Genomic DNA, 26,520 nt, shown 5'->3' on the forward strand with positions numbered 1-26,520 from the left:
AACATGGGCTATAACCCACCGTTTTTTTAATTTTTTTCAAATCAAAAATGATGAAAAACGGCGTGCCATAGTATGCCGTACGATATGGGCTATAGCCCACGGTCCAAAATGATGAGAAACGAGGCTAACTTTTTTTTTCAAAATTTCAAAAAACATGGGCTATAACCCACCGTTTTTTTCATTTTTTTCAAATCATCAAAAATGATGAAAAACGGCGTGCCATAGTATGCCGTACGATATGGGCTATAGCCCACGGTCCAAAATGATGAGAAACGAGGCTAACTTTTTTTTTCAAAATTTCAAAAAACATGGGCTATAACCCACCGTTTTTTTCATTTTTCAATTTTTTTCAAATCCTCAAAAATGATGAAAAACGGCGTGCCATAGTATGCCGTACGATATGGGCTATAGCCCACGGTCCAAAATGATGAGAAACGAGGCTAACCTTTTTTTTCAAAATTTCAAAAAACATGGGCTATAACCCACCGTTTTTTTCATTTTTTTCAAATCCTCAAAAATGATGAAAAACGGCGTGCCATAGTATGCCGTACGATATGGGCTATAGCCCACGGTCCAAAATGATGAGAAACGAGGCTAACTTTTTTTTCCAAAATTTCAAAAAACATGGGCTATAACCCACCGTTTTTTTCATTTTTTTCAAATCCTCAAAAATGATGAAAAACGGCGTGCCATAGTATGCCGTACCATATGGGCTATAGCCCACGGTCCAAAATGATGAGAAACGAGTCTAACTTTTTTTTTCAAAATTTCAAAAAACATGGGCTATAACCCACCGTTTTTTTCATTTTTCATTTTTTTCAAATCCTCAAAAATGATGAAAAACGGCGTGCCATAGTATGCCGTACGATATGGGCTATAGCCCACGGTCCAAAATGATGAGAAACGAGGCTAACTTTTTTTTTCAAAATTTCAAAAAACATGGGCTATAACCCACCGTTTTTTTCATTTTTTTCAAATCCTCAAAAATGATGAAAAACGGCGTGCCATAGTATGCCGTACGATATGGGCTATAGCCCACGGTCCAAAATGATGAGAAACGAGGCTAACTTTTTTTTTCAAAATTTCAAAAAACATGGGCTATAACCCACCGTTTTTTTCATTTTTTTCAAATCAAAAATGATGAAAAACGGCGTGCCATAGTATGCCGTACGATATGGGCTATAGCCCACGGTCCAAAATGATGAGAAACGAGGCTAACTTTTTTTTTCAAAATTTCAAAAAACATGGGCTATAACCCACCGTTTTTTTTCATTTTTTTCAAATCAAAAATGATGAAAAACGGCGTGCCATAGTATGCCGTACGATATGGGCTATAGCCCACGGTCCAAAATGATGAGAAACGAGGCTAACTTTTTTTTTCAAAATTTCAAAAAACATGGGCTATAACCCACCGTTTTTTTCATTTTTTTCAAATCATCAAAAATGATGAAAAACGGCGTGCCATAGTATGCCGTACGATATGGGCTATAGCCCACGGTCCAAAATGATGAGAAACAAGGCTAACTTTTTTTTTCAAAATTTCAAAAAACATGGGCTATAACCCACCGTTTTTTTCATTTTTTTCAAATCCTCAAAAATGATGAAAAACGGCGTGCCATAGTATGCCGTACGATATGGGCTATAGCCCACGGTCCAAAATGATGAGAAACGAGGCTAATTTTTTTTTTCAAAATTTCAAAAAACATGGGCTATAACCCACCGTTTTTTTCATTTTTCCATTTTTTTCAAATCCTCAAAAATGATGAAAAACGGCGTGCCATAGTATGCCGTACGATATGGGCTATAGCCCACGGTCCAAAATGATGAGAAACGAGGCTAACCTTTTTTTTCAAAATTTCTAAAAACATGGGCTATAACCCACCGTTTTTTTCATTTTTCATTTTTTTCAAATCCTCAAAAATGATGAAAAACGGCGTGCCATAGTATGCCGTACGATATGGGCTATAGCCCACGGTCCAAAATGATGAGAAACGAGGCTAACTTTTTTTTTCAAAATTTCAAAAAACATGGGCTATAACCCACCGTTTTTTTCATTTTTCATTTTTTTCAAATCCTCAAAAATGATGAAAAACGGCGTGCCATAGTATGCCGTACGATATGGGCTATAGCCCACGGTCCAAAATGATGAGAAACGAGGCTAACTTTTTTTTCCAAAATTTCAAAAAACATGGGCTATAACCCACCGTTTTTGTCAAATTGCGGAATTACGGAAATGGTAATTGCGGAAATTGCGGAAATGGAAATTCTGGAAATGGTAATTGCGGAAATGGAAATTGCGGAAATTGCCCATATATGGGGACTAGGTTGGCGGAGGGTGTGTAGAGCCCAGGATCACATTAGATGATTGACACAGGGGTGAAAAATGAGTTACAAAATCGTGGGATAAAAAAATTTATATATTAAAAGAAAAAAATGTTTTGGCAACCTTTAGCTGCTCCAGCCACGTCCGGTATAACTTCTGGTCAGACGGTAAAGCTCCGTTGCTATAAATCGATTGCGCGATATAATGTAATTATAACTTATAACTATATAGCATGTCATGGGAAAAAAATAACATTTTTTATTTTCAATCAATAAATCAGTGTTGTTTTCGTTGACTAAAACTAAGACGGAAAATGTTCGTCGACTACCTATTTTCACTGACAAAAACAAATGGAAACTAAGCTACGATGACTAAAACTAAGACTAAATATATACTGACAATTTCGTCAACAAATAAAAACTAGACTAAAATGTTAGGAAGGGACTAGTGGACAAGAGATCCAGTATAAGTCATGTTACACTTGGTTGCATGCTGAAAATAGCCGATCTACAAGCTCGTGAGCTTGTAGATCGGCTATTTTCAGCAAGTGTAAAAACAGTCCTCACGACGGCATCAATGCCCACGAAAATACATTTTAGTCGACTAAATCAACTGTAGATTTAGTCAAATCTACAGACGGGGATGATAATGTCTGAGTTGATCAAATAATGCCACACGCATAAAATCAATGTCCGGTAAAAAGATTATAGTGACGTGAAACTTTTATTTTCCATATAAAATACATAAATAAAACATCTGCGGGTGGCATCAAGAGTGTGTGCAAGACCACACACACGTGTGTGCGACAGTCGGCAAACACAAACAAACAAACAAACATACAGTTCACCCAACACAAATACAGTAGAAACAAACAAGAGGGTTGTGGTATAAGCAGCGCTTTTGTAAAATAAATGTAAATATAACTGAACTACCATTTACTTCTACATCATCAACTGGCGCTCATTGTGGACCAATCCCTGCAGACTCCACACAGTGAAGCTACATCTCCCTGGAATCACTGACCTGGAATCAGTTTTAACTTCACAATAACCATTATTATTATGTCATACAATTTAATGACCATCTGTGAAATCAGAGGAAAACCAGGAGGGTTGACTTTACATTTTGTCGAGACTTGCTTCGAACATCGTGATGCACAAATTCTCCCATTGAGATTGTGTCCAGATTGGCTAAAACTCTCTGGTAAACATTTACTATCAAGGCTGTGGTAAGATAAGATACGGAGGAAGAATGTTGATAATGTGAACGAACGCCAGGCTGTGACTTTGACAAGAGAATGCACCGTCGCCGACAGTTAACCAAGCTCTGCTGATTGCACGTTTAAAAGCGCTCTGTCCCTGAAGGTAACGCTATAGGCTCTGTACCTAAACTCTGCAAAAAATGTCATGTCATCATTTCCGCTCTCTGAGTCAGGAGGACCACTTAAAACAAGTAAAGACTGGTTTTGGTTGATGGACTCGACTATACCACGGTACTTCCATTTGGGCCAATTCTGTCAGGGCCATTTCAACCATTCATTAGGTGGTTCTTGAGTCTAGTGCTAGCTACACGAAGCACCGCTGAGTTTTGATCCTATAGCTTGCTAATCAGGGACTATAGTTTAAAGGCCATGTAACCATGAAACAAGAAAAAACTGCCGCACATTATGGTCATGGGACCATAATGTGATTTCTCTGGGTATTTTCCTCTTTTCCAGACATGAACATGGCCAGAGTTTGGTTATAAACCTGTGTCCAACTGAGGAGATGAGAAGAGACTGACCATATAGACCTGCTATTTGACTGAAGGCCCTCCAGCGTAACCGACACGCAAAGAAACACCATCTCATGACCACGTAAAAAAGAAAAAACGGACCTAAAAATATAGAAACGGACAGAAAAAAGGGGAAAAAAAACAACGAATGATGCCACTGCCCGTGTTCCGGCTCTCAGTTATGTAGACAAATGAACGATCAAAACATTTTGAACCCGTTTCTAAAAGGGGCCCCCACCTTAGGGTGACAACGTGCACGTTAATTAACCCATTCTGACCCGAGATCAGATTCATACGAGGTTTCCACTAGGACACACACTGGTCTGATGAACCCATTCTGACCCGAGATCAGATTCTAAAAAAAAATGTCAGTCGTTCTTCGATTTTTCAAAAAATAGCAGACCTACAAGCTCATAGCGCGCCACTCGGTGGCGCGCTATGAGCTTGTAGATCTGCTACAAGCGGACCCCCCCCCCCCCCCCCATATGAAAAGATATGCCAGCCAGGGACCCCCCATAAGAGGAGATTTGTACGGCTCTATAGCAGTGACTCTCAAGCTTTTTAACCCATTCTGACCCGAGATCAGATTCTAAAAAAAAAAAAAGTCTTCTAACATCCTGACAGTTTTCTGAGAAAAGCATATGTTTCTCTATGTCAGTCGTTCTTCGATTTTTCTAAAAAAAATAGCAGACCTACAAGCTCGTGAGCTTGTAGATCTGCTATTTGTTTAAATAGCTAAAGCATAACGTAAATGGACCACCCAGTGTGTCATGCATTAGGCATTCCCATTTAATGGCATTTCCATCTTTGGGACGCGCAATTTTATATTGTAAAAATCTATGTTAATTTAACTCTGAGAGTGTGCAAATGTAACCATAGCGGGTCCATTTGGTTCCATTTGTACACTCTCAGAGTTACTGACAACAGGTCCATTTAGCTGGGAACCCCCGGGGGGTCCCCGGACCCCACTTTCACTGACATAGAAGGATATGTTAGCTGGGGAACGGGGGGGGGGGGGGGGACGGGGGGGGGGGGGGGGGCAGAGAAACTCTTCACAAAACATCTGTACACCTTAAAGAGTTATCGATACAAAAGATACTTTTCATTCCATAATGATGATAATCAAGCCTGCTGCTGCTGAAGAAATTCTCAAAGCAAAGACCTCCTCTGTCCCTCGCTCAGGAAATTATATTCTAAAAGTCACCATCTTGCCCAAAAAGCCACAGCTATATGACGACGTGATGATCCATTATTACACCTTACAGAAGCAGGTGAAGATGCCAAAGAAAGAGACCCAAAAGGAAAAAAACAATTCCCCCAAAATGTGACCTTACTGTAGATTGCTGTATTGGAGAAGTAGACACTGAACCCAAAGCCAAGATGTCTGGACAATTATTACCTTACACATAGAAATGTTCTTCTCGTTTTGCCGTTTTTCTTTTTAGCTAAAGAGCCCAAATGCCTTCCAATGTAAGCACACAGACAGCCGAGTCTATAAAACAACGTCTCAGACGTAAACAGAGAGAGAGAAAGAGACAGTAAACAGATGGTGGACATCAGATAAAGCTGGGATAAAAAGGCATAGAAAGCTTTCACTGGTCAAAAATAACTACATGGCAGCGGATATGTTGGTTTGCGTTTTCATCCGTGTTTGAATGAGGATAACCGACCACTTTCTCGGTATGTTGCCGTGTTCACATGGGCAGATGCAAAAAGATACAAAGATGCCAAGCTATACGCACAGCGTTATTTGTAGCTTTGTATCCGACATTTTAAGCCAGTTCGACTCATGTGTGTAGCTGTGTAGCTTTGTAGCTTTTGTAAGCAGCTACAAACGGCGGATGCATCTTCATGTCCCCTGGCTTCCATTGAAAATGAATGGTGGACTGTATATTTTTGCATCTACTCGTGTGAACATGGCATGAGAAATGTGTCAAAAGTGTGTACATGTTATGGGAGGGCGCATGTATTTGTGTGTGTGTGTGTGTGTGTGTGCGTGTGTGTGTGTGTGCGTGTGTGTCTGTCTAATTGTGTGTGTGTGTGTGTGTGTGTGTGTGTGTGTCTATGCGAGCGGGGTTTTGAAGGCTCCCCAGGCGTGGAAGCAGCGCGTGAAGCAGTGGGGCTCGTTTCCCTTCCTGACCAGTCGAAGCTTCCTGGGGTGTTCCGAGTCTTTAGAGCGCATGTGCTGGATGTACACCTGGGAGAAGGGAAGGGAGTACAGTACACAGTGTTTACAACACAGTAGACTCTACTGTACACCTGGGAGAAGGGAGGAGAGTACACACAGTATTTACAGTACAGTAGACTCTACTGTACACCTGGGAGAAGGGAGGAGAGTACACACAGTATTTACAATACAGTAGACTCTACTGTACACCTGGGAGAAGGGAGGAGAGTACACACAGTATTTACAGTACAGTAGACTCTACTGTACACCTGGGAGAAGGGAGGAGAGTACACACAGTATTTACAATACAGTAGACTCTACTGTACACCTGGGAGAAGGGAGGAGAGAACACACAGTAGACTCTTACTGTACACCTGGGAGAAGGGAGGAGAGTACACACAGCATTTACAACACAGTAGACTCTACTGTACACCTGGGAGAAGGGAGGAGAGAACACACAGTATTTATAATACAGTAGACTCTACTGTACACCTGGGAGAAGGGAGGAGAGTACAGCACACAGTATTTACAGTACAGTAGACTCTACTGTACACCTGGGAGAAGGGAGGAGAGTACACACAGTATTTACAGTACAGTAGACTCTACTGTACACCTGGGAGAAGGGAGGAGAGTACACACAGTATTTACAATACAGTAGACTCTACTGTACACCTGGGAGAAGGGAGGAGAGAACAGCACACAGTATTTACAGTACAGTAGACTCTACTGTACACCTGGGAGAAGGGAGGAGAGAACAGCACACAGTATTTACAGTACAGTAGACTCTACTGTACACCTGGGAGAAGGGAGGAGAGAACACACAGTATTTATAATACAGTAGACTCTACTGTACACCTGGGAGAAGGGAGGAGAGAACACACAGTATTTACAGTACAGTAGACTCTACTGTACACCTGGGAGAAGGGAGGAGAGTACACACAGTATTTACAGTACAGTAGACTCTACTGTACACCTGGGAGAAGGGAGGAGAGTACACACAGTATTTACAGTACAGTAGACTCTACTGTACACCTGGGAGAAGGGAGGAGAGTACACACAGTATTTACAGTACAGTAGACTCTACTGTACACCTGGGAGAAGGGAGGAGAGTACACACAGTATTTACAGTACAGTAGACTCTACTGTACACCTGGGAGAAGGGAGGAGAGTACACACAGTATTTATAATACAGTAGACTCTACTGTACACCTGGGAGAAGGGAGGAGAGTACACACAGTATTTACAATACAGTAGACTCTACTGTACACCTGGGAGAAGGGAGGAGAGTACAGTACACAGTATTTACAGTACAGTAGACTCTACTGTACACCTGGGAGAAGGGAGGAGAGTACACACAGTATTTACAGTACAGTAGACTCTACTGTACACCTGGGAGAAGGGAGGAGAGTACACACAGTATTTACAGTACAGTAGACTCTACTGTACACCTGGGAGAAGGGAGGAGAGTACACACAGTATTTACAGTACAGTAGACTCTACTGTACACCTGGGAGAAGGGAGGAGAGTACACACAGTATTTACAATACAGTAGACTCTACTGTACACCTGGGAGAAGGGAGGAGAGTACACACAGTATTTACAGTACAGTAGACTCTACTGTACACCTGGGAGAAGGGAGGAGAGTACACACAGTATTTACAACACAGTAGAACAGGGATGTCAAACTCAAATACACAGAGGGGCCAAAATAAAGAAATTGGTACAAGTCGAGGGCCGGACTGTGTTTCAACACACGGGCCATTTTTGTGTAGAGAGGGGTATAGCTGAAAGTTGACCCACAAGTGATATACTTTCACTGCTGATCAATAGTGAAGAGAAGACGCATGCTTGCGCTTGCGGGCCCTCGATACGTGACAATACACTTGCAGTGCATTGTGGGACTTGTAGTATTATGGTGGTCCGTGCAATATACCAGAGGGCCAGTTCTAATACCAATTAAATATCATCCCGCGGGCCAAAGATAATTCATTCACGGGCCTGATTTGGCCCCCGCGGGGCCTTGAGTTTGACATATATGCAGTAGACTCTACTGGGAGGGGAGGAGAGAACACACACAGTCACACGGTGACAGTATTTACAACACAGTAGAGCAGGGAAACTGGCAGCCCGGGGGCCACATGCGGCCCCCACCTTCACATAATGCGGCCCGCATGTTAACACATTCTGTACAAAACACGTCTGGAAACGTCATAAGGATCAGAAACGAGTAATACCTTAGACGTCTGTGGACGTCCTAGCGACGTCCAAACGACGCGGGGCGAGATAATAATATTCAGAATTATTCCTATTTTTTTTTTTGGCATTTCGCTTTTCGCTTGCCGTATGCTAACGCTCTGTGCAAATATTAGCTTGTCATTGACTCCCATGTTAGCGCAGCGGAAAGAATGACTCGTATCTCCTGATCCAGGGCGCTCTCCGTGGTGATGAATGGATCGATATGCTGGCGCTGCATTTCTGCTCCTCATCCGTCTCTCCCGCAAAATATGAACGCTTTTTGGAGTTTATATAAATATATTAAGATGATCGGGGATTATGAGCTCACTTTGTCAAGTCAATTTTTTTAAGAAAGTATTTCCGGTTCATGGCTTTCAGAGTAAAAGCGATCAGACTACTCTGGCACTATAAGGGCCTTTATTTTGATGCACGTTGGCGTACTCAATGTGTTAATATCAGAATACCGATAGTAGTATTAGTATTATAATTAATAATTAATTAATTAATATGATTTCAGCTGTTTACAATTCCAAACCCCGCTTTTAATTACTTCATGGCTAGCATTAAATGACTAGTACTTAATGACTAGTATTAAAATGTTATTGTCTTATTGTGTCCAATGTAGTTATGTTAACAGTTCATATAAAGTTAACATAACTATAACTAAATGCATTTGAACATTCAATAAAAAGGTTACTTTTCAGGGTTCCAATTAAAAAAATAGCAAAAAAATTACTCAGGTTTTCAATTCAAATATAGAAAAAATAGCCGATTGCGACGCGTTTTGAGCTTGTAGATCTAGGCTATTTTTGCTACGACAGTAACATGCACTGTGGCCCCTCTGGAGTGAGTGTGGAAATATATTGGCCCTCGCCATCGTCAAAGTTGCCCACCGTTGCAGTAGAGGGATACACACACACACACACACACACACGCATGAACACACGCACACACACACACACACACACACACGCGCGCGCGCCTACCTGGCAGGCTTTGAGACTGAGTTTGATTTCCACCTGGCTGGTCTGAGTTCCAACCCACATGTAGACCTGTGTGAGAATGATTTACAAACCGTGTGAGAACTACAGATTCTTTAAACAGTGTGAGAACTACAGATTCTTTAAACAGTGTGAGAACTACAGATTCTTTAAACAGTGTGAGAACTACAGATTCTTTAAAATAATAATCTGTCTCAGGTCTTAATGGGTTCAAAAAAGAAGAAAAAATACGTTTTTGTTATACGTATGCATTTAAAAAAATATATATTCATGTTATATTATCATTAAAACCATGGTTTTAATGCCAATTATTTGGGGGCCCACGGGCACACACGGTAATAATACATCATTGGTACGGTAACACATGGTAATAATACATCATTACACGGTAATAATACATCATTAAACGGTAATAATACATCATTACACGGTAATAATACATCATTAAACGGTAATAATACATCATTACACGGTAATAATACATCATTACACGGTAATAATACATCATTACACGGTAATAATACATCATTGCACGGTAATAATACATCATTGGTACGGTAACACACACGGTAATAATACATCATTACACAATTTTTACGGTAATAATACATCATTACACGGTAATAATACATTACACGGTAATAATACATCATTGGTACGGTAACACACGGTAATAATACATCATTACACGGTAATAATACATCATTACACGGTAATAATACATCATTAAACGGTAATAATACATCATTGGTACGGTACCTCCTTGCCGTTGTCCAGCAGCATGATGTCATCGTCAGCCAGGTCATCCTGGCAGAAGTCTGAACACTTCTCTGACACAGAGAAATAACCCTTCTCATTGGAGCACCTGACACACAGAGAGAATGAATTGCATTTTTTTTAATTGCATTTTTACAGCGCTTTTTCAAGTGCTCAAAGCGCTTTACAACGGTCCATTCATTCATACATTGGGAGGTGAAGCGGCGAACAGTCGACGCCAGCGTCCTCACTTCCCACATTCACACACCGACGGTGGCATGAAGCTCACACCGACCGACTCATTGGAGGCAACGTAGGGTTCAGTGTCTTTGCCCAAGGACACTTCGACATGTGGACAGGAGGAGGAGGAGCCGGGATTCGAACCGCCGACCCCAGGGATCATTGGACGACCTGCTCTACCTCCTGAGCCACAGCCGCCCTTGAAATAACAGAGAGAGAAACCTGACAGCCAGCCTATTTATCTCTATGGAGTTAGCTTCATTCCGGTAGAATTTGAGCTTGTATTCTAGCTGGATGCAGACTTCAAGGGGGTTATTTATGACAGGCTGCACCGAGAGTTGATCTATTTATTAATTTCAATTAAAAAAAGAAAAAGCCCCAAAGGTGGTCGATGTGGCTGTGAACGGTAACTGAAACCATTAGCCCCTATAGAGCGTCGCAGTCCCTCCCCCTTTCAGAACGACGAGTGGCCCAGGAAATGATTCTCCATTCATTTTCTCCATAGGCTTTTCTATTAGTATTAGTACTTAGTATATAAGTATTTATTTAAAGACGGTTACGCCGCAGACAAAGCCAACTCGGATCGTGACAAATCATGACAACAAACACAATATTTTGTGCCGATCAAATAATTTGAAAGAAGAAAATAAAAGGCAGGATATACAACACTATTTGTCTTGTTTTTCTTCTTACTAATCGTCGGTCTGAAAGGGGGCGGGACTGAGACGCTCTATAGGCGTCGATGGCTGTCAAACAGTTAATTGTATGGTGGCATGCGGCAACAATAGCAGCTCTACAAGCCCACAACGTGTCGCAATGCCATGCATCGTGAACTTGACGATCTTGCCGTTTCACAAAACTTCCCAAACAGTCACTATACGACCACAAATGTCCAAAGAAACTAGCTAGCCTAGCCACCGAGTTTGCTAGCGCTCTGGGGAGAACAGAGCGGCTGAATTCTTTGTTTTGATTATAGGTGGTGAACGGTGCTGGTTTAACCCACTAGAAGGCTGTTTCAACCAATCAGATTGCTTCCTCGAAACGACCTGTGGTAGAATACTCTATATATACACACATAGGCTACATCTATTTTTACATATTGTACCATGTAGATCAGTCACGTACTATGCACTTTCTTTCTTTTAACCCATTCTGAACGGGAACCCATTTTGGTGTTATAGCATCATGTTATGCTTGAGCTATTGAAAAATAGCAGATCTACAAGCTCGTAGCGCGCCACCGAGTGGCGCGCTACGAGCTTGTAAGGTCTGCTATTTTTGAAAAATCGAACTGTGACATTTTTAGAATCTGATCTCAGGTCAGAATGGGTTAATCAGACCCAGTGTGTGTGTCCAGTGGAAACCTCGTATGAATCTGATCTCAGGTCAGAATGGGTTAACTGCAATGATGAGCTGCTGCACAAACAAGAATTCCACCCATGTTGCTTGTTGTAATGTGACGTGACAATAAAGTTTGATTCCGATTCTGAGACAGAAAAGGCACCACATCGTGCGGTCGGAGCGCGTCTCACCTGAAGAGACGAGCGTATTTCATGTAGTCGGCGTCCTCGTCGTACGGCTTCTGGGAACCAATCCCCACCCAGAAGAAGTTCTCTGGCTCCTCCCCCTCGTTAATTACCTATAGGAGACGGACGGGAGACCCTGTTATGTTAAGAAGTGCACGGCGGCGCGACAAACAAACGGACAACGCCCAACGATACAACAATCAGGCCTTCTGAGTGGCGGCTGTGCAGAGTTAAACTCTGGAACAGTCTGCCCAGTCTGTGCAGAGTTAAACTCCGGAACAGTCTGCCCTTAAAGGAGAATTCCATGCTAGAATTACCTTTCTTGTAGTTGTTACGTCCCCACCAAAGAGGTCCAGGTGTTTTTTTGTGCAAAAACTCCTTATTGGCTATTTCCCCTACCATAAGCCCTCAATGAATTGCATTGCATTGAATGGGAATTGAATGGGGCTATGGGGTGTTGTGCTAGTTCGCTTATTTCCATCGAAATAAGTAGTAAAGTGTGCCTCTTGGGATATTATTTACATTATGAAGAGAGGATATATACAAAGAAATTATAATTTTGAGCAATGGAAATAAGCGAATTAGCACAACACCCCATAGCCCCATTCAATTCAATGCAATTCATTGAGGGCTTATGGTAGGGGAAACAGCCTATAAGGAGCTTTTGCACAAAATAACACCTGGACCTCTTTGGTGGGGACGCAACGACTACAAAGAAAGGTAAGAAAGCCTTTTAGTGTGGAATTCTCCTTTCAAACCCATTTTTCTCCATGGCTTTTGACTCTATTAGATTCTTGATTTTAATGTTTTGCTTTTGCTCTATTGTACTGCATACAACTGTGTATTTTGTTGCTCTCTTGTTTGTGTGGTTATACCATGCTATTTTTTGTCTTGGGTTTATTTTTTATTTTTACCTGATCCTGTACAGCAGTGGTTCCCAAAGTGGGGTCCGGGGACCCCCAGGGGTACCTGAGGGAGCTCCAGGGTGGACCCATCTATTTTGTTCATGTTCATAAAAGTGTGAACATGTGTTTAAAGCAGTGGTTCCCAAACTTTTTCATGTCAAGGACCCCCAAATTGACGTCTACATTTAGACGTCTACATTTAGACGTCTACATTTAGATGTCTGTATACATTTAGACGTCTACATTTAGACGTCTGTATACATTTAGACGTCTGTATACATTTAGACGTCTACATTTAGACGTCTACATTTAGACGTCTTTTGGGAACACCTGCTGTACAGCACTTTGGTTGACCTTTGGTCTTTGTAAATGTGCTCTAAAAATAAATAAAGCTCGATATATTATTGGTATTACTTATAGCTACAATAACGCGATTCCAAATGGACCCAAACAAGCTTGTTAACTAGTCAATGATGGTCATTGAACACCGTTTAAAATCTTTCATACTGTAACGGTAGGCTACTCAAACTGAAATTGTATTCATGGTTGCGATGTTATATTTATTAATCACTTTATATTTAGTTGTATTTTTATTTTCTTTAACTGTTTTTCTTACAGTCTTGTATCTAGCCTGAGCTAACGTGCTATAGGTTTCTGGTCTAGAGGGGTGGGTCGCGGCTGAGATTTGCGCAACGCCCTGATTGGATCTCATCGATCTGTCCGTCACCCCCGGCCCCTCCTCTCTCCCCCCTAGTGCAGCGCTATACGTCACATCATTTGGCGCGACACCCACCCGGAAGCGTTGACTCCTACTTTTAGACCAGAGCGGCCACCAATGCGTTCCTCCAGGCTTTCAATTTTTGCACCCAACAAAAATGAAAGCCTGGTTACCGATGCTAACGGGGATCCAAATAAACACGCACCTGTTTGCTGTACGTGTCGTCAAACAGCTTGTTCATGATGTCCTCCGCCAGCTTGGCTTCGTCTGGGTCGGCCGCGCGTCCCACCCACGTGTAGACGATGCCCTGGTTGTCCGTGCTCTCAAAGGGGACCTGAGAGACACACACACACACACACACACACACACACACACACACACACACACACACACACACACACTATCAAGGACCTTGCACCTCGTGGTATGGCCTTGCACATGGATTCAATATGCTGCTGACTGCCGCTGAATGTGAATTAGCCCATTTTGGGGGTGGGACTGGGAAGTGGGAACCCCTTTTTGGTGTCAGCATTATGTTAAGCTTTAGCTATTGAAAAATAGCAGACCTACAAGCTCGTAGCGCGCCACTCGGTGGCGCGCTACGAGCTTGTAGGTCTGCTACAAGCTCTGCTTGTAAGAACGACTGACATAGAAACATAGGCTTTTTCAGAAAACTGTCAGGATGTAGAAGACATTTTTTAGAATCTGATCTCAGGTCAGAATGGGTTAGCCAGGGGACACTGGACAGGGTGAGGTGGCTGTTTATATGAAAACTAAAAGTACAGTACAAGTTACAACACCGTGTTTGAAAGACGACGTCCTTCTAATCTCAAGCCGTTTCACCTTCGGCCACGATTCCACGATTCAAAAGAAGACTCACCTTGAGAATATAGCAGAACTCTGAATTGAGATGACTGGAGTCTGTTCCGATCTGGATAGTCCTGAGACAGAGAACGAACAAAGTTAAACACGAGAATGGAGCCGAATATGCTAAGGGAGACCCTAGGGCTCTAGAACAAATGTCTCTAGAACAAATGTCTCTAGAACAAATGGCTCTAGAACAAATGGCTATAGAGCACCGAAGTCCTGACGTAACTCGCTCATCCCTTCGATTCCCCTTGTTCGCGGAAGTAATTTCTCTATGGAGAATAACATGGGGTGATCTTAATATCGTCTACTATAAGCGTTGTGGTCCAAAAATAAACAAGCTGTCTCGGCGTTATTGTCTGGGAGGTGTCTCTGTATCGTTATATTGTCAGGGAGGTGTCTCTGTGTCGTTATATTGTCAGGGAGGTGTCTCTGTATCGTTATATTGTCAGGGAGGTGTCTCTGTATCGTTATATTGTCAGGGAGGTGTCTCTGTATCGTTATATTGTCAGGGAGGTGTCTCTGTATCGTTATATTGTCTGGGAGGTGTCTCTGTATCGTTATATTGTCAGGGAGGTGTCTCTGTATCGGTTGCAACAGTCAGTCACTCATATATGATACAGTCTGCTTCTAGCGAAAATCTAACTAATAAATCAGCAGTAACATTAGCGTTTTCTCTCAGTCAGTTGATTCTTCATATCCATATGAGTGAAGCGGCCGGGGTGACGTGTTTATTTTTCAAACACAGTTGTTATATGAGGCGATCTAAAATCGCCTCAATGGGGATTTCAATGCAACTAAACAAATACATGAACCTGGGGACTGACGCCCTCTACTGGAAGTGACGTCAGACTTCGGTGCTCTATAGAACAAATGGCTATAGAACAAATGTGTGTGTGGGGTTGTCCCTGGTACCTGGTACCTGGTATCTGGTACATACCTGGTACCTGGTTACATGGTACCTGGTACATACCTGGTACAGAGGGCGCTGCCATTGGTGCGGATGTGGTAGAGAGAGGGCTGGGCGGAGTCCGTCTTCACTTTCCTCTTCCCTTTATGGACGATGAACTTCCTTTTGAAATGCGAGAGGAACTTCAGGTTCTCCTGCTGCTGCGTCATGCGCACCACCTAAACATGAACATAAACAATAAACCTTTATTCATATATATTCATATATGCGCACCACCTAAACATAATAAAACGCAATAAACCTTTATTCATATATATGCACCACCTAAACATAGAACACAATAAGCCTTTATTCATATAATATGGTGTGTGTGTGTGTGTGTGTGTGTGTGTGTCAGACTGCCACAACAGCTGCGTTCGCTTCCCGCGTTAACGCGTGTCTTACTGGTTATTACCTCCAGTTTTCCGGGGAAGAGGCTCTCGAACTTCTTCTGCAGGGAGAAGGTGAAGGTGAGCCAGCCCATGTTGGAGGCCTGCCGACCCTGCCAGAAATACACCACGCACTGGAAGTCCTCCTCGGGCTGCTTGTCGTCCTCCTCCTCTGCGCCTCCTTCACCTCCTCCTCCTCCTCCTCCTCCTCCTCTGACTCGCCCCCCCACTCTCCCCCCCTCCTTGTCCTTGTCATCGTCCTCGTACTCCACGGCCACCCAGTATCTGTGGAAACACGCTCGCATTGATTAACCCATTCTGACCTGAGATCAGATTCATACGAGGTTTCCACTGGACAACACACACTGGGTCTGATTAACCCATTCTGACCCGAGATCAGATTCTAAAAAATGTCAGTCGAAACTTCCGGCACCGATTGTGTTTAATAGGCCTATATACGTTACATAGTGTGTGTTTTTAACCACATTAACTCAGGGCATGTTGATATAGGCTGCGCCGTTAATGTGGTTAAATACACAAAACGCATTATGTTATGCATCGTCCACACACCGGCACAGGAAGACGTAGCAGTCCTGGGTGTGGAAGTGTCCGAACTCCTCCTCGGGCAGACGGGCGAACTTCTTCCCCTCCAGCACGAAGCCCTCCATGCCGTCCAGGTCCTCGTTCCACTCCTCCATCATCTGCTCCGCCTGGGGAAACAGAACACAGTCACCTAGCTGTAGTTCTGGAGAACAGAACACAGTCACCTAGCTGTAGTTCTGGAGAACAGAACACAGTCACCTAGCTGTAGTTCTGGAGAACAGAACACAGTCACCTAGCTGTAGTTCTGGAGAACAGAACACAGTCACCTAGCTGTAGTTCTGGAGAACAGAACACAGTCACCTAGCTGTAGTTCTGGAGAACAGAACACAGTCACCTAGCTGTAGTTCTGGAGAACAGAACACAGTCACCTAGCTGTAGTTCTGGAGAACAGAACACAGTCACCTAGCTGTAGTTCTGGAGAACAGAACACAGTCACCTAGCTGTAGTTCTGGAGAACAGAACACAGTCACCTAGCTGTAGTTCTGGAGAACAGAACACAGTCACCTAGCTGTAGTTCCGGAGAACAGAACACAGTCACCTAGCTGTAGTTCTGGAGAACAGAACACAGTCACCTAGCTGTAGTTCTGGAGAACAGAACACAGTCACCTAGCTGTAGTTCCGGAGAACAGAACACAGTCACCTAGCTGTAGTTCTGGAGAACAGAACACAGTCACCTAGCTGTAGTTCTGGAGAACAGAACACAGTCACCTAGCTGTAGTTCTGGAGAACAGAACACAGTCACCTAGCTGTAGTTCTGGAGAACAGAACACAGTCACCTAGCTGTAGTTCCGGAGAACAGAACACAGTCACCTAGCTGTAGTTCTGGAGAACAGAACACAGTCACCTAGCTGTAGTTCTGGAGAACAGAACACAGTCACCTAGCTGTAGTTCTGGAGAACAGAACACAGTCACCTAGCTGTAGTTCTGGAGAACAGAACACAGTCACCTAGCTGTAGTTCTGGAGAACAGAACACAGTCACCTAGCTGTAGTTCCGGAGAACAGAACACAGTCACCTAGCTGTAGTTCCGGAGAACAGAACACAGTCACCTAGCTGTAGTTCTGGAGAACAGAACACAGTCACCTAGCTGTAGTTCTGGAGAACAGAACACAGTCACCTAGCTGTAGTTCTGGAGAACAGAACACAGTCACCTAGCTGTAGTTCTGGAGAACAGAACACAGTCACCTAGCTGTAGTTCTGGAGAACAGAACACAGTCACCTAGCTGTAGTTCCAGAGAACAGAACACAGTCACCTAGCTGTAGTTCTGGAGAACAGAACACAGTCACCTAGCTGTAGTTCCGGAGAACAGAACACAGTCACCTAGCTGTAGTTCTGGAGAACAGAACACAGTCACCTAGCTGTAGTTCTGGAGAACAGAACACAGTCACCTAGCTGTAGTTCTGGAGAACAGAACACAGTCACCTAGCTGTAGTTCTGGAGAACAGAACACAGTCACCTAGCTGTAGTTCTGGAGAACAGAACACAGTCACCTAGCTGTAGTTCCAGACTGGAGAACAGAACACAGTCACCTAGCTGTAGTTCCAGACTGGAGAACAGAACACAGTCACCTAGCTGTAGTTCTGGAGAACAGAACACAGTCACCTAGCTGTAGTTCCAGACTGGAGAACAGAACACAGTCACCTAGCTGTAGTTCCAGACTGGAGAACAGAACACAGTCACCTAGCTGTAGTTCTGGAGAACAGAACACAGTCACCTAGCTGTAGTTCCAGACTGGAGAACAGAACACAGTCACCTAGCTGTAGTTCCAGACTGGAGAACAGAACACAGTCACCTAGCTGTAGTTCCAGACTGGAGAACAGAACACAGTCACCTAGCTGTAGTTCCGGAGAACAGAACACAGTCACCTAGCTGTAGTTCCGGAGAACAGAACACAGTCACCTAGCTGTAGTTCCGGAGAACAGAACACAGTCACCTAGCTGTAGTTCCAGACTGGAGAACAGAACACAGTCACCTAGCTGTAGTTCCGGAGAACAGAACACAGTCACCTAGCTGTAGTTCCAGAGAACAGAACACAGTCACCTAGCTGTAGTTCTGGAGAACAGAACACAGTCACCTAGCTGTAGTTCTGGGGAACAGAACACAGTCACCTAGCTGTAGTTCTGGAGAACAGAACACAGTCACCTAGCTGTAGTTCTGGAGAACAGAACACAGTCACCTAGCTGTAGTTCTGGAGAACAGAACACAGTCACCTAGCTGTAGTTCTGGAGAACAGAACACAGTCACCTAGCTGTAGTTCCGGAGAACAGAACACAGTCACCTAGCTGTAGTTCTGGAGAACAGAACACAGTCACCTAGCTGTAGTTCCGGAGAACAGAACACAGTCACCTAGCTGTAGTTCCAGAGAACAGAACACAGTCACCTAGCTGTAGTTCTGGAGAACAGAACACAGTCACCTAGCTGTAGTTCCAGAGAACAGAACACAGTCACCTAGCTGTAGTTCCGGAGAACAGAACACAGTCACCTAGCTGTAGTTCTGGAGAACAGAACACAGTCACCTAGCTGTAGTTCTGGAGAACAGAACACAGTCACCTAGCTGTAGTTCTGGAGAACAGAACACAGTCACCTAGCTGTAGTTCTGGAGAACAGAACACAGTCACCTAGCTGTAGTTCTGGAGAACAGAACACAGTCACCTAGCTGTAGTTCCGGACTGGAGAACAGAACACAGTCACCTAGCTGTAGTTCCAGACTGGAGAACAGAACACAGTCACCTAGCTGTAGTTCTGGAGAACAGAACACAGTCACCTAGCTGTAGTTCCAGACTGGAGAACAGAACACAGTCACCTAGCTGTAGTTCCGGAGAACAGAACACAGTCACCTAGCTGTAGTTCCGGAGAACAGAACACAGTCACCTAGCTGTAGTTCTGGAGAACAGAACACAGTCACCTAGCTGTAGTTCCAGAGAACAGAACACAGTCACCTAGCTGTAGTTCCAGAGAACAGAACACAGTCACCTAGCTGTAGTTCTGGAGAACAGAACACAGTCACCTAGCTGTAGTTCTGGAGAACAGAACACAGTCACCTAGCTGTAGTTCTGGAGAACAGAACACAGTCACCTAGCTGTAGTTCCGGAGAACAGAACACAGTCACCTAGCTGTAGTTCTGGAGAACAGAACACAGTCACCTAGCTGTAGTTCTGGAGAACAGAACACAGTCACCTAGCTGTAGTTCTGGAGAACAGAACACAGTCACCTAGCTGTAGTTCCAGAGAACAGAACACAGTCACCTAGCTGTAGTTCCAGAGAACAGAACACAGTCACCTAGCTGTAGTTCTGGAGAACAGAACACAGTCACCTAGCTGTAGTTCTGGAGAACAGAACACAGTCACCTAGCTGTAGTTCTGGAGAACAGAACACAGTCACCTAGCTGTAGTTCTGGAGAACAGAACACAGTCACCTAGCTGTAGTTCTGGAGAACAGAACACAGTCACCTAGCTGTAGTTCTGGAGAACAGAACACAGTCACCTAGCTGTAGTTCCAGAGAACAGAACACAGTCACCTAGCTGTAGTTCTGGAGAACAGAACACAGTCACCTAGCTGTAGTTCTGGAGAACAGAACACAGTCACCTAGCTGTAGTTCTGGAGAACAGAACACAGTCACCTAGCTGTAGTTCCAGACTGGAGAACAGAACACAGTCACCTAGCTGTAGTTCCGGAGAACAGAACACAGTCACCTAGCTGTAGTTCTGGAGAACAGAACAGTCACCTAGCTGTAGTTCCGGAGAACAGAACACAGTCACCTAGCTGTAGTTCTGGAGAACATAACAGTCACCTAGCTGTAGTTCCAGACTGGAGAACAGAACACAGTCACCTAGCTGTAGTTCTGGAGAACAGAACACAGTTACCTAGCTGTAGTTCTGGAGAACAGAACACTGTCACCTAGCTGTAGTTCTGGAGAACAGAACACAGTCACCTAGCTGTAGTTCCGGAGAACAGAACACAGTCACCTAGCTGTAGTTCCAGACTGGAGAACAGAACACAGTCACCTAGCTGTAGTTCTGGAGAACAGAACACAGTCACCTAGCTGTAGTTCTGGAGAACAGAACACAGTCACCTAGCTGTAGTTCTGGAGAGCAGAACACAGTCACCTAGCTGTAGTTCTGGAGAACAGAACACAGTCACCTAGCTGTAGTTCTGGAGAACAGAACACAGTCACCTAGCTGTAGTTCTGGAGAACAGAACACAGTCACCTAGCTGTAGTTCCAGACTGGAGAACAGAACACAGTCACCTAGCTGTAGTTCCAGAGAACAGAACACAGTCACCTAGCTGTAGTTCTGGAGAACAGAACACAGTCACCTAGCTGTAGTTCTGGAGAACAGAACACAGTCACCTAGCTGTAGTTCTGGAGAACAGAACACAGTCACCTAGCTGTAGTTCTGGAGAACAGAACACAGTCACCTAGCTGTAGTTCCGGAGAACAGAACACAGTCACCTAGCTGTAGTTCCAGAGAACAGAACACAGTCACCTAGCTGTAGTTCTGGAGAACAGAACACAGTCACCTAGCTGTAGTTCTGGAGAACAGAACACAGTCACCTAGCTGTAGTTCCGGAGAACAGAACACAGTCACCTAGCTGTAGTTCCAGAGAACAGAACACAGTCACCTAGCTGTAGTTCTGGAGAACAGAACACAGTCACCTAGCTGTAGTTCTGGAGAACAGAACACAGTCACCTAGCTGTAGTTCTGGAGAACAGAACACAGTCACCTAGCTGTAGTTCCAGACTAGAGAACAGAACACAGTCACCTAGCTGTAGTTCCGGAGAACAGAACACAGTCACCTAGCTGTAGTTCCGGAGAACAGAACACAGTCACCTAGCTGTAGTTCTGGAGAACAGAACACAGTCACCTAGCTGTAGTTCTGGAGAACAGAACACAGTCGCCTAGCTGTAGTTCTGGAGAACAGAACACAGTCACCTAGCTGTAGTTCTGGAGAACAGAACACAGTCACCTAGCTGTAGTTCTGGAGAACAGAACACAGTCACCTAGCTGTAGTTCTGGAGAACAGAACACAGTCACCTAGCTGTAGTTCCAGAGAACAGAACACAGTCACCTAGCTGTAGTTCTGGAGAACAGAACACAGTCACCTAGCTGTAGTTCTGGAGAACAGAACACAGTCACCTAGCTGTAGTTCTGGAGAACAGAACACAGTCACCTAGCTGTAGTTCCAGAGAACAGAACACAGTCACCTAGCTGTAGTTCTGGAGAACAGAACACAGTCACCTAGCTGTAGTTCCGGAGAACAGAACACAGTCACCTAGCTGTAGTTCTGGAGAACAGAACACAGTCACCTAGCTGTAGTTCCGGAGAACAGAACACAGTCACCTAGCTGTAGTTCTGGAGAACAGAACACAGTCACCTAGCTGTAGTTCTGGAGAACAGAACACAGTCACCTAGCTGTAGTTCTGGAGAACAGAACACAGTCACCTAGCTGTAGTTCTGGAGAACAGAACACAGTCACCTAGCTGTAGTTCTGGAGAACAGAACACAGTCACCTAGCTGTAGTTCCAGACTGGAGAACAGAACACAGTCACCTAGCTGTAGTTCCAGACTGGAGAACAGAACACAGTCACCTAGCTGTAGTTCTGGAGAACAGAACACAGTCACCTAGCTGTAGTTCCAGACTGGAGAACAGAACACAGTCACCTAGCTGTAGTTCCAGACTGGAGAACAGAACACAGTCACCTAGCTGTAGTTCTGGAGAACAGAACACAGTCACCTAGCTGTAGTTCCAGACTGGAGAACAGAACACAGTCACCTAGCTGTAGTTCCAGACTGGAGAACAGAACACAGTCACCTAGCTGTAGTTCCAGACTGGAGAACAGAACACAGTCACCTAGCTGTAGTTCCGGAGAACAGAACACAGTCACCTAGCTGTAGTTCCGGAGAACAGAACACAGTCACCTAGCTGTAGTTCCGGAGAACAGAACACAGTCACCTAGCTGTAGTTCCAGACTGGAGAACAGAACACAGTCACCTAGCTGTAGTTCCGGAGAACAGAACACAGTCACCTAGCTGTAGTTCCAGAGAACAGAACACAGTCACCTAGCTGTAGTTCTGGAGAACAGAACACAGTCACCTAGCTGTAGTTCTGGGGAACAGAACACAGTCACCTAGCTGTAGTTCTGGAGAACAGAACACAGTCACCTAGCTGTAGTTCTGGAGAACAGAACACAGTCACCTAGCTGTAGTTCTGGAGAACAGAACACAGTCACCTAGCTGTAGTTCTGGAGAACAGAACACAGTCACCTAGCTGTAGTTCCGGAGAACAGAACACAGTCACCTAGCTGTAGTTCTGGAGAACAGAACACAGTCACCTAGCTGTAGTTCCGGAGAACAGAACACAGTCACCTAGCTGTAGTTCCAGAGAACAGAACACAGTCACCTAGCTGTAGTTCTGGAGAACAGAACACAGTCACCTAGCTGTAGTTCCAGAGAACAGAACACAGTCACCTAGCTGTAGTTCCGGAGAACAGAACACAGTCACCTAGCTGTAGTTCTGGAGAACAGAACACAGTCACCTAGCTGTAGTTCTGGAGAACAGAACACAGTCACCTAGCTGTAGTTCTGGAGAACAGAACACAGTCACCTAGCTGTAGTTCTGGAGAACAGAACACAGTCACCTAGCTGTAGTTCTGGAGAACAGAACACAGTCACCTAGCTGTAGTTCCGGACTGGAGAACAGAACACAGTCACCTAGCTGTAGTTCCAGACTGGAGAACAGAACACAGTCACCTAGCTGTAGTTCTGGAGAACAGAACACAGTCACCTAGCTGTAGTTCCAGACTGGAGAACAGAACACAGTCACCTAGCTGTAGTTCCGGAGAACAGAACACAGTCACCTAGCTGTAGTTCCGGAGAACAGAACACAGTCACCTAGCTGTAGTTCTGGAGAACAGAACACAGTCACCTAGCTGTAGTTCCAGAGAACAGAACACAGTCACCTAGCTGTAGTTCCAGAGAACAGAACACAGTCACCTAGCTGTAGTTCTGGAGAACAGAACACAGTCACCTAGCTGTAGTTCTGGAGAACAGAACACAGTCACCTAGCTGTAGTTCTGGAGAACAGAACACAGTCACCTAGCTGTAGTTCCGGAGAACAGAACACAGTCACCTAGCTGTAGTTCTGGAGAACAGAACACAGTCACCTAGCTGTAGTTCTGGAGAACAGAACACAGTCACCTAGCTGTAGTTCTGGAGAACAGAACACAGTCACCTAGCTGTAGTTCCAGAGAACAGAACACAGTCACCTAGCTGTAGTTCCAGAGAACAGAACACAGTCACCTAGCTGTAGTTCTGGAGAACAGAACACAGTCACCTAGCTGTAGTTCTGGAGAACAGAACACAGTCACCTAGCTGTAGTTCTGGAGAACAGAACACAGTCACCTAGCTGTAGTTCTGGAGAACAGAACACAGTCACCTAGCTGTAGTTCTGGAGAACAGAACACAGTCACCTAGCTGTAGTTCTGGAGAACAGAACACAGTCACCTAGCTGTAGTTCCAGAGAACAGAACACAGTCACCTAGCTGTAGTTCTGGAGAACAGAACACAGTCACCTAGCTGTAGTTCTGGAGAACAGAACACAGTCACCTAGCTGTAGTTCTGGAGAACAGAACACAGTCACCTAGCTGTAGTTCCAGACTGGAGAACAGAACACAGTCACCTAGCTGTAGTTCCGGAGAACAGAACACAGTCACCTAGCTGTAGTTCTGGAGAACAGAACAGTCACCTAGCTGTAGTTCCGGAGAACAGAACACAGTCACCTAGCTGTAGTTCTGGAGAACATAACAGTCACCTAGCTGTAGTTCCAGACTGGAGAACAGAACACAGTCACCTAGCTGTAGTTCTGGAGAACAGAACACAGTTACCTAGCTGTAGTTCTGGAGAACAGAACACTGTCACCTAGCTGTAGTTCTGGAGAACAGAACACAGTCACCTAGCTGTAGTTCCGGAGAACAGAACACAGTCACCTAGCTGTAGTTCCAGACTGGAGAACAGAACACAGTCACCTAGCTGTAGTTCTGGAGAACAGAACACAGTCACCTAGCTGTAGTTCTGGAGAACAGAACACAGTCACCTAGCTGTAGTTCTGGAGAGCAGAACACAGTCACCTAGCTGTAGTTCTGGAGAACAGAACACAGTCACCTAGCTGTAGTTCTGGAGAACAGAACACAGTCACCTAGCTGTAGTTCTGGAGAACAGAACACAGTCACCTAGCTGTAGTTCCAGACTGGAGAACAGAACACAGTCACCTAGCTGTAGTTCCAGAGAACAGAACACAGTCACCTAGCTGTAGTTCTGGAGAACAGAACACAGTCACCTAGCTGTAGTTCTGGAGAACAGAACACAGTCACCTAGCTGTAGTTCTGGAGAACAGAACACAGTCACCTAGCTGTAGTTCTGGAGAACAGAACACAGTCACCTAGCTGTAGTTCCGGAGAACAGAACACAGTCACCTAGCTGTAGTTCTGGAGAACAGAACTCAGTCACCTAGCTGTAGTTCCAGACTTGAGAACAGAACACAGTCACCTAGCTGTAGTTCCGGAGAACAGAACACAGTCACCTAGCTGTAGTTCCAGACTGGAGAACAGAACACAGTCACCTAGCTGTAGTTCCGGAGAACAGAACACAGTCACCTAGCTGTAGTTCTGGAGAACAGAACACAGTCACCTAGCTGTAGTTCCAGACTGGAGAACAGAACACAGTCACCTAGCTGTAGTTCTGGAGAACAGAACACAGTCACCTAGCTGTAGTTCCGGAGAACAGAACACAGTCACCTAGCTGTAGTTCTGGAGAACAGAACACAGTCACCTAGCTGTAGTTCTGGAGAACAGAACACAGTCGCCTAGCTGTAGTTCTGGAGAACAGAACACAGTCACCTAGCTGTAGTTCTGGAGAACAGAACACAGTCACCTAGCTGTAGTTCTGGAGAACAGAACACAGTCACCTAGCTGTAGTTCCAGAGAACAGAACACAGTCACCTAGCTGTAGTTCTGGAGAACAGAACACAGTCACCTAGCTGTAGTTCTGGAGAACAGAACACAGTCACCTAGCTGTAGTTCTGGAGAACAGAACACAGTCACCTAGCTGTAGTTCCAGACTAGAGAACAGAACACAGTCACCTAGCTGTAGTTCCGGAGAACAGAACACAGTCACCTAGCTGTAGTTCCGGAGAACAGAACACAGTCACCTAGCTGTAGTTCTGGAGAACAGAACACAGTCACCTAGCTGTAGTTCTGGAGAACAGAACACAGTCGCCTAGCTGTAGTTCTGGAGAACAGAACACAGTCACCTAGCTGTAGTTCTGGAGAACAGAACACAGTCACCTAGCTGTAGTTCTGGAGAACAGAACACAGTCACCTAGCTGTAGTTCTGGAGAACAGAACACAGTCACCTAGCTGTAGTTCCAGAGAACAGAACACAGTCACCTAGCTGTAGTTCTGGAGAACAGAACTCAGTCACCTAGCTGTAGTTCTGGAGAACAGAACACAGTCACCTAGCTGTAGTTCTGGAGAACAGAACTCAGTCACCTAGCTGTAGTTCCAGACTTGAGAACAGAACACAGTCACCTAGCTGTAGTTCCGGAGAACAGAACACAGTCACCTAGCTGTAGTTCCAGACTGGAGAACAGAACACAGTCACCTAGCTGTAGTTCCGGAGAACAGAACACAGTCACCTAGCTGTAGTTCTGGAGAACAGAACACAGTCACCTAGCTGTAGTTCTGGAGAACAGAACACAGTCACCTAGCTGTAGTTCTGGAGAACAGAACACAGTCACCTAGCTGTAGTTCCAGAGAACAGAACACAGTCACCTAGCTGTAGTTCTGGAGAACAGAACACAGTCACCTAGCTGTAGTTCTGGAGAACAGAACACAGTCACCTAGCTGTAGTTCTGGAGAACAGAACACAGTCACCTAGCTGTAGTTCCAGACTAGAGAACAGAACACAGTCACCTAGCTGTAGTTCCGGAGAACAGAACACAGTCACCTAGCTGTAGTTCCGGAGAACAGAACACAGTCACCTAGCTGTAGTTCTGGAGAACAGAACACAGTCA

At 44.6% G+C, this 26,520-nt stretch overlaps 1 protein-coding gene across 1 annotated transcript in view; it reads right to left on the bottom strand.

Moving 5' to 3' along the window:
* Positions 1 to 5,192: 5,192 nt before the first annotated feature.
* LOC308326526 (protein flightless-1 homolog) overlaps positions 5,193 to 26,520 on the bottom strand; it is a 56,325-nt gene continuing 34,997 nt past the window's right edge. The window contains exons 23-31 of the mRNA XM_080779452.1: positions 16,419 to 16,558; positions 15,875 to 16,133; positions 15,484 to 15,638; positions 14,524 to 14,584; positions 13,849 to 13,977; positions 12,027 to 12,133; positions 10,259 to 10,364; positions 9,485 to 9,550; positions 5,193 to 6,293 (exon numbers count right to left, since the gene is read on the bottom strand). Of these exons, the coding sequence (XP_080635578.1) occupies positions 6,159 to 6,293; positions 9,485 to 9,550; positions 10,259 to 10,364; positions 12,027 to 12,133; positions 13,849 to 13,977; positions 14,524 to 14,584; positions 15,484 to 15,638; positions 15,875 to 16,133; positions 16,419 to 16,558 (1,158 nt within the window). The 3' untranslated portion in view covers positions 5,193 to 6,158. The remainder of the gene's footprint in view (positions 6,294 to 9,484; positions 9,551 to 10,258; positions 10,365 to 12,026; positions 12,134 to 13,848; positions 13,978 to 14,523; positions 14,585 to 15,483; positions 15,639 to 15,874; positions 16,134 to 16,418; positions 16,559 to 26,520) is intronic.

The sequence above is a fragment of the Protomyctophum bolini genome, assembly GCF_963924005.1.
Source record: "Protomyctophum bolini genome assembly, chromosome: 13".
In the NCBI taxonomy this organism is placed as follows: Eukaryota; Metazoa; Chordata; class Actinopteri; order Myctophiformes; family Myctophidae; genus Protomyctophum; species Protomyctophum bolini.